Raw genomic sequence first — 14399 nt, 5'->3', positions numbered from 1 at the left:
AGAGAGTTAATAATGTGTCATTAATTATCAACACTATGTTTACAACTTAACACTGCACACTGTACACTTTTGGCCATCTTAGCCTCTGATGAAGATGTGGCTGTGTAAGAAAGGGGCCCTACTACATATTATGACAGCTTTTAATGCTTGCATACGCTGAAGAACCTGAATGATGAATTGATGGACTGATGAAATTATTATTATTATTTTTTTTGTGACTGTACATACAGGACACCACCGATGTAGTGTTAACATATTCTTCACAACTACTTGTTTATGTACATATATAGCCTAATGACTTAACCCTAAGCTAGAATAATGCATATTTTTCATTTTTCAGCGACACTTTTTGTTGCTAGAAAAAGTCTACGCTCAGACTGTAAAAATGTTGCTGCCTTAATTTTTTCCAAGTAATTTCAACTTAAATGACATTAAACCTATCTAAAGCATCATGTTGAATTTCATAAAAATGTTCAACCTATTTTGATGAGTTATAAAATGTAAAATCATAAGTTGCCATAGCATACCAATAATATAATTTGTAACACCGTGTATAGAGAAATATCAATATATAGATTACATATCTTTTTTTAAACACCAAACTTCAAACTCATCAAATCCACTTGTTAACTCTTGAAGTGAAATTTTATGCCTGGATGAGGGAGTAGATTCACTGTTTTGGACTGTGGCCTTGAATTTAAAAACGCAAGTACAGAATGACGCGCCAGTGTGCATTGATTTTTAATTCATGATTTTGATTTGCTTGTAGATTTGACTGATATATATTTTTCTTTATGTGTTATGTACTTAAAATATACAAACATTGGTGCTAACACTTAAAATAAGAATGGTTTTCCCATTCGACATCACACCAAATAAAGATATTTTATTCAAAAGGCATCAATGAGAAAATGACAAACTATTCTGTAGAATAAATTATATATCAAGAAGTATGCATTGCCTGAAAGACCCTAACAACTTGTCTTTTTTATTTCATGCATCAGAAGCATAATAAATCCAGTTCAAATAGATCGTTGCTGTTGTAGTTTCCAATGAAAGCAGTGCAGAAATAATCATTGTCACTAATGTCCTTGTAATTTCACATTGATCAGTGGTCTTACAGTCTTTTGTTCAAAGATTATACAGGACTTGATCAGGTGAGTGTCACTGTCACTAAATCACAGTATTGGAAATATCTTTTAGTTCAGAGTTTTTCGTCCTCACTCGCATCTGATGCTGAAGATGATGATGAAGAGGATGAAGACGATGATGACTAGGGGGCAAAAAAAGTTACAGTTAGCAAGGTCATGGTTTGTACCCTTAAAGGAAGAGTTAATAGATTTATTAATATGACTAAATAAGGTAATCACAATATACACTACCGCTAGATTTTTGTAATGTTTTTGAAATAAGTATATTATGCTCACCGAGGCTGCATTTATTTGATCAAAAATACAGTAAAGATGCAAAATGTAATATTATTGTTATAGCGGTTTACTATTTTAATATGTTTTAAAACATTTTTTATTATTATCAATGTTAAAAACAATTGATAATGCTTAATATTTTTGTGGATATCGTGAGACTTTTTCAGATTCGTTAAAGCATAATAAAAAAAAAAAACAATACTTATTTAAATAGAAATCAATTAAAACAGAAAATTCAGCCAGCATACAGTTCTTCAAAATGTATTTTACATTACGCAGGTCTTGAATGGCATGGACGTGAGTAAATGATGGCAGAATTTAAAACGTTGTATTGTGAGGTATATTGTGAATACTGGAACCATTTAGAAATGCTGAAAAGCAGTACTGACCCTTGACCGGGTTTGAGCAGGTGGAGTGGCCGGTCTTTCGATGTCACTCTCTGTATTTTTCCTCTCATCATCCTGTGCATAAGCAGGTGCTGGAACATCAGCTGAGGGCTCTTTATTCAGCAGTTGAGGAGTGATGGTGATTCCCTGTGCTTTAAGGTGCTCATAGGCTGTCCTCTCAGCCACTAGGAGGACTAGCGTGTCCCCGCTCTTACGGATGAGCTTAACAATCTCCTCATGTGTACTCATTTCCACATTCATTCCATTCACCTCCACAACAATGTCATCATCCTCCAGTCCAGCTCTGTCTGCTGCTCCACCTTTCACCACCTGTAAGAAAACACATTAACAGGTTAATTCAACCCACAATGAAAATCAGTTACCCACCCTCAAGTTCTATATCTGAAGGACATTTTTGAAGAATATCATGTCCACATATAATGAAAGTGACTGGGTGTATCTCCAAAATTAAAATCAATTCTCCATCCACTGAAAATTTGTTTTCATGTTTTAAAAAAAAAAGATATTTAAATTGATTAAAATCAGCAGAAATCTGTTCATTGTGAAAACAATTGAATCTCTTGATGTCCCACCTCTTTGATGTACTGTCCGTTAACTCCCAGGATGCCATTGAGATGGAAACCAAATCCAGCAGCGGTCTTCTCCAGCCGGCACAGTTTGGGTTTGTGGTCCACATCTGCTGGGGCAGGTACTGCTGGAGCAGGTATAGCTTCAGCTTCATGCGCAGGATAGCTGGGCGGGGATCCTCTCATTTCCTCCCAGTACAGAAGTGGAGAAACACCACCCTATAATATTACACAATTAATACAGAATGTAATTTAAGATTCACATTTTACATTTAAATACACAGTTACCAGTTTATTTTTCAGTATCAGTGTAAATATTTCAAATCACTATTTATTGCTGCATTGTGTAACGGAGGCCAGCAGGTAGGTGCTGTGCAGGTAAACCTCACTCCACCTGATCACAAGAGTTGCACTAAAAACTGACTCTAGTGGCTGCAGTCATTTAGCCTTCTTGTTAGTGTGTCTGCCTCCCATGCCGGAGGCCCATTCGGAGTGAGAACGAGGTGTGAGCGAGATGGTGAGGACCTGGGAGAGAGGGGTTACATTGGTGCCGTGACCCGGAGGCCAGCAGGTAGGTGCTGTGCAGGTAAACCTCACTCCACCTGATCACAAGAGTTGCACTAAAAACTGACTCTAGTGGCTGCAGCCATTTAGCCTCCTTGTTAGTGTGTCTGCCTCCCATGCTGGAGACCCATTTTCGAGGCCCATTTGGAGTGAGAACAAGGTGTGGCGGTGAGGACCTGGGAGAGTGGGGTTACATTGGTGCCGTGACCCGGATGGGAGTGAGGTTAAGTGGGGTGAGTGTAACAGAGGTCAATGGGTAGGTGCTGTGCAGGTAAACCTCACTCCCTTTATCTCAAGTGATGCATTAGTGGCTGCAGTCATTTAGCCTCCTTGTTAGTGCATCCGCATTTCATGCCGGAGACCAGAGTTCAAGGCCCACTCGAAGCGAAGATGAGCTGGGGCGGTGAGGACCTGGGAGAGAGGGGTTACAATTGCAGCAATCTTAGTGAATGAAAAGAACTCACCAATTTGTACATTTTCTCTGTTTCAGCATCCAGCACCAGGAGGGAGCACTTGTTTCCTTGTTGAGATATTTTTTCCACCACCTGTTCATGCCTGCAGTTATCTATTTCTTGTCCATTTACAGCCACTAGTCTGTCCATATTCTTCAGTCCTGCTCGCTCCGCAGGACTTCCTTTGTCTATTTCTCCAATGTAATGACCTAAGACAGATAAGAAAATATGACATGAATCAAATATTAAAACATAAAACAAATATTTTTTTTCTAATTCCAATTTATCTAAAGTGACCACATGTCCTGGATTTGTAAATTGCCTAAAAATGTACCCCCAACAGCTCCCCGGGTGCCGCAGCATAAAAGGCTGCCCACTGCTCCGGGTTAGGGTTCACGGTGTGTGGATGGGTTAAAAGCAGAGCATGAATTCTGAGTATGGGTCACCATACTTGGCTGTATGTCACGTCACTTTCACTTTCAAATCAAGGCCAAAACCCTGTCATTCTAGGCAATTTAGAAATCCAAATACATCATTTACTGCACACAAGAACATTGTGTTTTTACAGCATCTTAGAGACATTTCAGTAGATAACCTTTGCATTTCACTGTACAGTGTCATCAACATTCCTCTGAATCACAGTTACACAATGCCATGAACACATTGCCCTTACACTGAAGTTAACTTCAGTAAGTTCATTATGCGCCACCATGCTAGAAAGAACAATAAACAGAAGAACTACCGAATTTGGGGTGCTAACACCAAATTTCCAGGATCCAGGAAGCTACAGGCCCGCTGTATTTCCCCTGAGTTCATGTCTGTGAGCAGGTTGCTCCAGAGAGGTGTCTATGCAATTGGTGTACTGTAAGTAATTTAGGATTAAATTAAATAGGTATGAAATACTAAAAACTTACAAAATAATCAATAAAAACATTATCTGCAACTATTTTACATTTCTTGGCTGGTCAGATACAGATGAACTGATAAACCCTCAGCAGGAACCAAAAGATAAACCACCAAGACAAATCTGACAATAACATAACACTCAGAAAGGAACAAGGTGCTTTTGGAAAGGTGTTGTATATTCAAAATAAAAGCTTCACCAATATTCTATTTTAAACTCTCTTTTGAACAACTGAAGCAGGTTTAATTTAGACTGCAATTAGGCTAAATTTAAATCATTTTAACAATAAAATGTTTAATAGGCTAAATTTCATGTTGACTTCCTCACCATGACACAAGGCAAGCACTTACCTGCACGGTTAGGATCTTCCTTCAGGATAAAACCATAACCATCTGCTCTCTTAGTCATGTCTGCAATGCGTGGCTTATGTGGGAGGTGCCTGACTGTGGCATGAACCATACTTGGTCGAATGCCTTTGCTCTTGAAGAATTTGTCAGTGTCCTCTTCCACCAACAGAAGCATCAGTTTGTCCCCGGCTGCTTTCACCTACAATAATAATAGGAGTACATTATTCTTATATTTTCCTAAAACACTGATTTTTGGGGTAATGTAAGGTAAAACAGAAGAGTCAAGGTCTTCAGCAGCATCCATTCAGGTTGCAAAGAAAATAAGATATTTTAAAGAATGTTGGTAACAAAAACATTCTGGGTCCCACTGACTTCCACTGCATGAACACAAAACATAATAGAAGTCAGTGGAACCCGGAACTGTTTGGTTAACCAACATTCTTCTAAATATCTTCTTTTGTGTTCCATGAAATTAAGTAAGTCCTACAGGTTTGGAACAGCATGAGCATGATTGATTGATGACAGAATTTTCAGTTTTGGGTGGACTATCCCTTTAAAGATTTTCTAAAATGGCAAAGCTACTGTTTTATAAAATTGGTGATTAAGAGGTAATGTTAAATGTTTGCAGTTAGAATGAAGCATAATTTGAACGTACCTTTTGCACAATCTGATCATGTGAGAGATTCTCCACATTTTCACTGTTTATCTCCACTATGCGATCACTCAGCTTCACACCGGCCTGATGAGCTATTCCTCCAGACACCACGTCTGTCATGAATATGCCTTGAGTACCTGAGAGAAAACAGGGTTAGAGCAAATAACTCCTGTTAGTGCTTCATCTCACATGTCAGACAACATATTTCTGACAATGATCAACATTGGTAGATTAATTCAAAACAGGTATAAGAAAATGAGTTACAGTTTCACTTTCTCAGGCTCAGATGACCATTCACTGACTGTTGACAGCAATGGAAAACACTTTCTTGAATTGTTAAGCTCTAACCCGACAAGCTAATCATAAGGATTTATGAGGATTAGCTAATGACTGAATTTAACTAAGTTGGGCACGGTCCACTAAGATGGTTTAACATCCATGAAACCGCTCCACTGCACAGAAGGGTTTTTTTTATAATGGAAAAAAAAGCTTTTTCCATTATTATTAAACTCTTGTTCTTCAAAAAAAAAAAAAATTTTTTTTAAATGATTCTTTTGGGAACCGAAAATGGTTTTTCTATGGCATTTCTACAAAAACCCTCTCTTGGAACCTTTATTTTCAAGCGTTTTATGTTAAGAATGTAAAAATTCAAATCATAATGTCTACACACATTTAATATCTCTGTCATTTTCACCATTATTGGGACCTGGCTATGTGAGTTTTTTTGCTTACCTTTGGCAGACATTAAGGAGAAACCAAATCCACTGCTGTTTTTTGTCAGATAACAAAGTTTGGCTTTCGCTGCGGGTGCAGACACTCCATTCATGGTGGGCTGGCTCTGACCCGACTGAGAATGAGGGTCAGCAAGATTCACACCGTTGGCTTTGGCCGTCTTATATGCCTCTTCTCCAAGGACGTGCAATGTGACACTCATCCCACTCTTTCTCACCAAATCTGCAACCTGTCCCGAGAAAAAGACGAGTGTGAGATTTATCACCAAACTTTTGAAATAAATTAAATTGACAGAAAGTAAATTTTCAAATGCATCATACCTGACTATGCTCCAAACTATCCACAAATGTTCCATTGACTCTGATTATGCGGTCTCCGTCCTTCAGACCGGCCAGTTCAGCCACACCGCCCATCTCCAGAGCTCTGATCAGATGACCATCTTCGCCGTGCTCCACTCGGAGGTAGAAGCCATAGTCCTGTCCCTCTCGCTTAGTCAGAGTAATGATATGTAGCTTTGGCCCAGCCATTTTTCCTGTCAGGAGAGATCCATCGATCAGTGTTGCTTTCATGCAGAGGTCATCTGATGTGGTAATATGCTCTTCTTTATACATCTGATGTTATCTGATCATAGATGCACACAATTCATTATATACCAGTCATCTCGTGATACAATTGGTAATTACAATCCAGCATTGTGGCATTCATTTCTCAGAATATAAAGCGGTGATATAATGGCAAAATATTGTTTGATTAATCACAGGTATTAGTAATCAATGGCAACAGACTGCAGCAGATTACACACAGAGGTGAACATGATTATGTAATTGTATGTCCTTGAAATGGAGTGATAACTGGGGTAATATAGAATTATCAAAGGCCATATAATCACTGCCCTGTTTTAGGGTGCACCTGCTGAACTCAATCACAGAAGTTTTAAAGTCGACGTAAAATGACATTTGTAAAGTAATTTACTTAAATGTCTGTGCAAAACAGGGTATCCAAAAAACATTTCATAAAACAGATATAGATAAAAAAAAAAAAATCAGAGGCAAAGCAATTCTTAATTAAACATAAATTAAAATTAAATAGTTACAAAATGTAATTGTTAAAATCAAATGAAATTATTAGAGCAAATAATATTGTATTAATCTGGTGTATAAATTGCATTAAACATTTTAATTTTTCAACTTTTTTTTAATAATGTGCCCTTATTAATCTTGCACAATAAGACCTAGTATGTTCATTAAAAAATATAAAGTACATTGTGATTTCTTGTTAAATTTGAAGCAGAGCGATTAAACCCACAAACAAATAATACATACTATACATACATAAACAAAGAATAAAAATAAAAAAAACAAAGAGTGAGAGTGAACTCTGATGAAGTGCCTGAATGTGTTTGTCAAAGCACATTTTGCTTTTTAAACTCTTGTATCTTGAATAAATAAATAAAATAGGAGTGAGTGCACAAATGTTAACAAAGTGGTTTGTTTGTTCTTTTTCTAAAGTGTACCTTGCAGTTTGCTGTCTCAGTAATTACAAATGCTGATCATGAAATCCTTAATGGGAAGAACCATCATTAATGCTTTTAAGACTTTAGAAAGATTGCCTATAGTCTTGGTTCATTTTGACAAATGTTTTACCAGGGGAAAAGGCAGAAGCATCTAGCTGTAGGTTCAAGCACAACAGATTCCACATCAATTCCACAATACCTCACACATCAGCTTCTCACACTTGAGTGCTCCATGAACTGCTCTATGAGCTGCTAATGCTTTCACATCATCACATTATGCCTAAAACCACCTCCTTGCAGGTGTTTAATAATTAATGCTATACGTGCGTCAAGTTTCTCATCTGTACAAATTATATGAAAGCAAAAACTTCACTTAAGCCACCAAACTGCATTGTTAAATTTCTTGACATGATTCACAAGAGTCTTCGCTTAAAATCTATTCTATCCTATTCTGATAAAATAATATTATAATGACATCACTGAAATTTTTTTATATACACAGCACATATTTCTTTCTGAAGGCAACATGATTTTTCTAAACGTACATCTAGTATGTTGTGAAAAGAAGTGTGTGTGACTCACCAGCTGCAGTTTCCTCAGTGTCCCGATCTAAAGGGGGTGGCTGCCTGCTTCTGCTCAGGTGTTATCTAGCTCTGTGTAAGTGTGTGTGGAGGACTTTGACAGGCCAAAGGTTGATCTAAAAGGTGAGTTATTTAACCATGTCCTGTGGCTCTTGGTTTATTCTCTGTTGCCATGAGTGACAATATTGTTCCCTAAAGCAATTTATACAAAAAATATAATGTTTTTAATGAGATATTTTCATTTGTAATGATGAACCAATTATATATCTTATTCACTCTATTAACTGGGCTGTAAGAGTGTGTTAAAAAAAGAGAAACAGGTGTCACTATGTTTATTACTTTCTCTCTATTCCAATAAAGAACAGATGCCTGTGCAAATAACTGATTCACAGGTCAGTCTTCTGGTAAAGCATACCCTCTTAATGTAATTGGTGTTTTAAGGAGGCCACTCAAATGATCTGAGTATTAGCAAACTCATTAAAGCTAAATCCTAAATCCTGTGATAGAGTCAAGTGGACCATGAATGTGTGTATATTCACAAATTAGTTTGTGTTGCCTCTGCAAATGCGCACATAGACTTAGGCACTTCATTTACACCTAAAATATGTGCTTAAACTGCTCATCAACTATATGAGATGCAAGATAAAATACTTGACCAAACTGATCAAAATCTACAAAGCCATGTTCATAGACAAGCAAATCTAGATGCAAATCTAGCAAATGTTAGAATCATATAATTGAATCAAATAATCATCAACTTTTTTTTCCTAGTCAATATGTGACTAGAAATGTATAATCAATAAACCTGCCATGAAATATGATTACTGAAGTTTAAGACCTTGTCTGTAGTATGGATATGTATTAATTTAAGATGGAATGGTGAGAAAATGTGTTAATACTAAAATGCATTATGTTAGTCCTTTAAAAAAATAATTTAATCTCTTTTTAAAAAGCACAAGGGGCTTTACCAAATCCTCTTTGAATTATTAGACAACCATTCTGCTTCCACAAGAGGGCGCTGATGCCTCCCTCCACCTGCCTCATCAGTCATAACTTTCCCTAAAACTCCCTTGCGCACGTAGCCTACTCCAGAAACTCCTTTTAATGTCTCCTCCTCTCCAAGATGCTTAAATCCCTGAATCCCACCGACTCACCAGCAAACTCCCACCCCTGCTGTTTAAGAGCTCATCAATAAACCCTCAGCTCAGTCGACGCGCGAGGAGAGGCTCAGTGGCGCTCCGCGTTTCATCACATCATCATCCAGAGCAACTGTGCCTTCAACACACTGCTGAGCAGCAACGAGCGAAACCTTATTATTTCAGCATAAGCTGATCTTATTTCTCCCTACTTACATTTTTATTTATTTTTTAATTAATCAATTAAGTCACTTGCTGTTTGCGCTTTCATTAGACCCTGTTGACGGATGAATGCGAGAAACTGCTAATATAAAACAGTTGTGGTTAGGTCCGAGATGGATGTACAAACGCTAAATGTTACATTTGGGATTTGGGCATGCCTTCAGCTTCAGAACAGCTCGGTTCTGAACGGGACCTTAAACGGGAGTCTGGAGATCCCCAACGGCACCTGCGGAGACGCGCTTCTGCTGCCCAAGACGGAACCGGCGCGACCTAAAGGTGAGGATCTCCGACACACATTCAGCACCGGGAAGCTGTCTCGCTCGCGTTCGTTCAAGACACTCCATCTCCTTCACTCCGAGGTACCAAAGCTTGTCATGACCATGTCTTGGCATTATGGAGAGGTTGCAGCACCCTTAAGCTTGAAGTAAAATCAGCAAATTGGGGTTGGGTATATAAACATTTTCAGTAAGCATACAAGCAAGACTGCAAGTTTTAGTGAGAGAATATAGCCTGCGCCTGCCGTACGGTTCATTAAAAAAATATAGGTTGTATCTGTTATCACTTCATACGTTTTGTTTAAAAAGTCTAATATATACTCGACGTTTGCGCTTTAGAAACGCAAACACAATTCGATTGCCAAAGACAAACCTAAGAGATTGCTTCCCGAAAATCAGGTTGCTGAAAGAAATGTACATTTTCCAAGTCACTGAATATTTCGCATACTGGATCACATACACGTCAAACCATAGAAATGCCATGTTTTTGTCCTATATCATTGCAATACTTACCTTTGAGATTATAATCATTTAGCATCCATTTATATAGCCTATAAAATTTCCAGAGGTGTGAAAGGGAAAGGACGATGCTTGTTATATCTTGGAAAATTGTAAATTAATTTCTGCCAGCTTGGCTACAGGTTGCTTTGTCACTGCAGGGGTAATTCAGATGTGGTTATAATCCAATACCGTTTATTAAGTTTCTGCGTCCGGTCAGCCCAAGAGAGATGCTACACAAGAATAATGAAGGAGGCTATAGGAAACCTGATGTAGTCTAGCTATTTAATACGACGCCTGTGAACAATATTTAACTTTTAAATTACAATCTCGGTCATGCTCTGTATAACATGCCACATTTAGCGACACATGTTTAGGTTTGAAGATCTCATATAAATCATACAATCGAATAAATACATGCAGACACATCCGTGTCAGTGGAGAAACACAGAACCCTTGTTTTGAACAAATGACAATTAAAATGATACAAGTTGTAGATTTAAAATTATATTAAAAGAGACACAGTAAAATAAAACATGCATTTTATAGTTTTATAAAATATGTATAGCATTGATAGTAAATAAGTAAATACATAGATACATACACATAATGTTACTTCATTTTCTGCATTCTATTCGGTCTTTATGAGCGACTGAGATTTTTTTTTTTACTTTGTAGTTTCTAACTGTTTCCAAATGAGGAATATAAAACACTTTCAGTAGTCATTATAAAGGCAGGCAGTTGTTTCATTAGGCTATCCAAAATGTGCATCACACATGTGCTCACACCGTTAAGAAAAATAATTAAATAAATACACTTCTAAACACATATCTAAATGAAGCCAGCGGTGTCTATTCAAGAAACAGTTTGCAGGCTTTCCACTGATATTAGAATCACTGCCAAAGTAAGTGAATAATTCCGCAGACCTCACTGCATCACCCTCTGGGCAATATGAACCGAGGGGATGTTTTATGGAATGCAGAGATTATTTATCTTGTGGAAATGAAGCAATCTGTGCAAATTGTGCAAATTCTACATATCCACATTGAATGTTAACTGTTAAACATAAAACTGCAAATTACATTATAAATATTCCAAATTATAAAATATTCCAAAGTATATCTATATATATTTCAGAAAAACAAGCGATTTCTCGCTTTGATGAAAGCAGTCAGTATACCTCGGGGTGCAGGCTCAAATTTACTGCATTGGTACTGAGGAGCCAAATCAGAGACTGCTCGAAAATGCACATATTTGCTGTCCATTTCCTCCATCAGCAGAGGCTGTTGTGCTCTCTGTTCTTGTATTCAGTATAATCCCTGATCATCAAACACACATCTGTCATTATCGCCATTACACAGTGCTCCAACAGTGCTCTTCAAATCCACAATCCTCATTCATTCTTCTTCATGGTGACCTCAGGCATGCTTCAGGCAATCAGTCATTTCAGTGATTTTCTGTGAATCTAAGAAAATCTATTCACTGCATTGTGAATAGGTCCATTAAGGAGACTTATTTTGTTTAAAAGCTTATTTCCACCATAGAAATAAATAAATACAAATAAAAATAACTAACGTTTTATCTCACATTCTGACTTTTTTCTTTTTTTAGTTGCAAATTTATATCTCACAGTTCAAACTTTTTTTTATTTATTTATTTCATAATTGCGAGTTTATATCTCACAAATGTGATTTAACATCTCACAATTATGAAGCTTTTTTTCTGGATAATTATTTTATTTTATTTTATTTGTTTATAGAGCACAAGTAAAACAACACTGGGATGACCAATGTGCTGCACAATAGCATCACATGAATGATGCATCACAGTATAAACAGAAAATAGATATTTTTATATTAAGTTACATAAATTGTCACTGCATGAAGTACCACATTAAGAAAAAAATCATTGAACATTCATCGTTTTAAAACAACCAGAAATTCACCAGACTAAATCATGAACAACCAGGTAAAAGTCAAAGGCATCATGATGCATCAGGCATTATGAGGATGCCCACATACATTCCCGCCATCACATGGTCTTCAATGTCAGTTTCCTACAGCAAGTATATTATCAAAACATTTACATGAGTTATTTTATTGAAAGTGTATAACCCAATTTTTAGCTGAAATTTATGTGGTGAAAGTATCTTAATTCTGAGACCCTGTCTTGTTTGTATTTTACAGTTTTCTACATCAAATCATCCTACATAACGTACAAAGATTCTATGAAAATATAACCCTGATATCTTTAATACTGATCAAGGGCATGTCAAAAGATTGAAATCACAGTGAAATTAACAGCTAAAATTGAACTTTCGCATTTATCTCATAATTAGACTTTACAACTATAATACATTTCACAGACAGGGTCCTGATTAAACATATCAAGAACATCATTTTAAGCCAAGGTATAATATTAACATGCAAGTCTACCTCTGCTGACCTACTACTCTCTCTACTGAAAAAAATGTTTAGATTGATTTAGGGTAAGGCTGTCAATGTAACAGCTTTATAACCATTATCGCGGAAAGCAAGGGTGCTGCTGCATCTGCTGGCGTATAGCCCATGAATAAATGCGAGGTGCTGGTGGTGCATGTTAATTGAACATTTTGTAACAAAAAAAAAAATATTTGTATATTCGAAATTCACAGACAATCCTTCAACAGCAGCAACAGTAAACAAGTTGAATCAAATTGATTGTTGAAGTCGTTTGTTGGCAATACTTTTTGATCATATTACCTGTAATCTATCTGTGCTGTAACCAAATCAAGAATTAATGACTGTTTCTACAAATACAGCAGAGAAACAACGAGAGCATCCATTTACCTCAGCATCAAACCAATCTCGCCTTCTCAGACTTGCAGCATTTATTTTGATCTTTAACATTAGATCTTTCCTATTCTTTACAAAATTAATGCATAAGGTCGATTCAGTATTACTTTAAATGAAAAACAAAAATAATAATAATCCCAAATGCAACATCAGCAATATTTTAATGACCAAGTAATTATATTAATCATAAAACATTTATTAACAGAACAAATAAGATGTTAGCGTTGTCACAAGGTTTTTTGATTTTCCCCTTATTTCAATGAATTGCTTAGTTTGTGTCTCATTGTTGTATTCATCTATAATGAAAACAGTAACAATAAATACAAATTTGCTTATATTAAACGAATAAATTTGCTAACAAAAATAGAGCCTTTGGAAGATAGTGTCTCGCATCACTCTCACCAACTGGACAATTACTGGCGCACCAAGAAATTCTTATGAGTAAAATATCTCTCAAGTCTGAAAACCTGAAAAAAAAAGAAAAAAAAAGTTTTTTTCTTTTTAAGCAAACAGCACCTACATCAGCAAGTTGTTGGGGAGGGTTTTAAGACAATAATCAGACAATACTAGAACTTTAAATTGGACTGGCTTTTATGGTCAGATAAAAATAAATAGCAGCAAACACTCAAGATGGGTTTGGTGAACACAGGGATAAAAAGTACCCTGCTTTGCAATGTCCAACTTTACGATAAATATTTACACCTGTTGCAAATATTGATAGAATATGGATCCTATCAAATACTAACACAAATTAAATAAGTGACAGACTCTGTTATAAATCTTATAATGGGCCATGTTTGGATCTTCCAACCAAACAATAGTCCAAACACAAACTTCAAAAACAACACAAAAATGGGTTAACTGAATAGAAGCACCACCAACATGGAGATGTGAATCTGAAGTGATTCTGGATGAAGGAATGGTCTCTGATCTCTTGTCAGGTGTTCTCTAATGTCATCAGGCATTATAAGAGAACATTTAGAGCTGTTAAACTGGCAAATGGAGGTTTCAAAAAGAATTCAATAAAAGGGTGTTGTTAATTGTGGCCAAAGTGTATTTAAGAATAAACATTTATTGTCCAATGAAAGGTTAGAGTTTTGTGATTTTTGTAAAAAATAAAAAAAGATCAAAATGATTAACAATGCTGATTAAATACATAGTTTTTTTTCTTTCTTGTGTAATTCATTTTATTACCCATAACTTTTTGAACTTTATTTAGTTGTAAGCGAGTTAACAGTGATTGGCTCACACCTACAGTACATATACAAAATTACAGTAATCCAGTT

The 14399-nt window shown here is 36.3% G+C and overlaps 2 protein-coding genes across 3 annotated transcripts in view; one reads left to right on the top strand and one right to left on the bottom strand.

Moving 5' to 3' along the window:
* Nucleotides 1–725: 725 nt before the first annotated feature.
* LOC113053647 (Na(+)/H(+) exchange regulatory cofactor NHE-RF3) lies at nt 726–8225 on the bottom strand. Of its 2 annotated transcripts, none has more exons than XM_026218821.1 (9): nt 8150–8225; nt 6375–6586; nt 6055–6283; nt 5323–5459; nt 4671–4866; nt 3429–3625; nt 2407–2619; nt 1817–2143; nt 726–1273 (listed from the first exon to the last, which is right to left on the bottom strand). In XM_026218821.1, exons 2-9 carry the CDS (start codon nt 6579–6581, stop codon nt 1205–1207), a joined length of 1575 nt encoding a protein of 524 aa, XP_026074606.1. In that variant the 5' UTR covers nt 6582–6586; nt 8150–8225; the 3' UTR covers nt 726–1204. The 2 variants fall into 2 exon arrangements, with proteins under 2 accessions (XP_026074606.1, XP_026074605.1); XM_026218820.1 differs by having other exon boundaries at nt 6375–6675; nt 8150–8199.
* A 1018-nt stretch (nt 8226–9243) lies between these two features.
* LOC113053646 (cholecystokinin receptor-like) overlaps nt 9244–14399 on the top strand; it is a 52229-nt gene continuing 47073 nt past the window's right edge. Inside the window, exon 1 of the mRNA XM_026218819.1 lies at nt 9244–9782. Coding sequence (XP_026074604.1) covers nt 9620–9782 — 163 coding nt within the window. The 5' untranslated portion in view covers nt 9244–9619. The remainder of the gene's footprint in view (nt 9783–14399) is intronic.

The sequence above is a fragment of the Carassius auratus genome, chromosome 34 (assembly GCF_003368295.1).
Source record: "Carassius auratus strain Wakin chromosome 34, ASM336829v1, whole genome shotgun sequence".
NCBI classification, from domain to species: domain Eukaryota; kingdom Metazoa; phylum Chordata; class Actinopteri; order Cypriniformes; family Cyprinidae; genus Carassius; species Carassius auratus.
The sequence above is the reverse complement of the archived record's forward strand: the minus strand, read 5'-3'. Positions and strand labels throughout refer to the sequence as shown.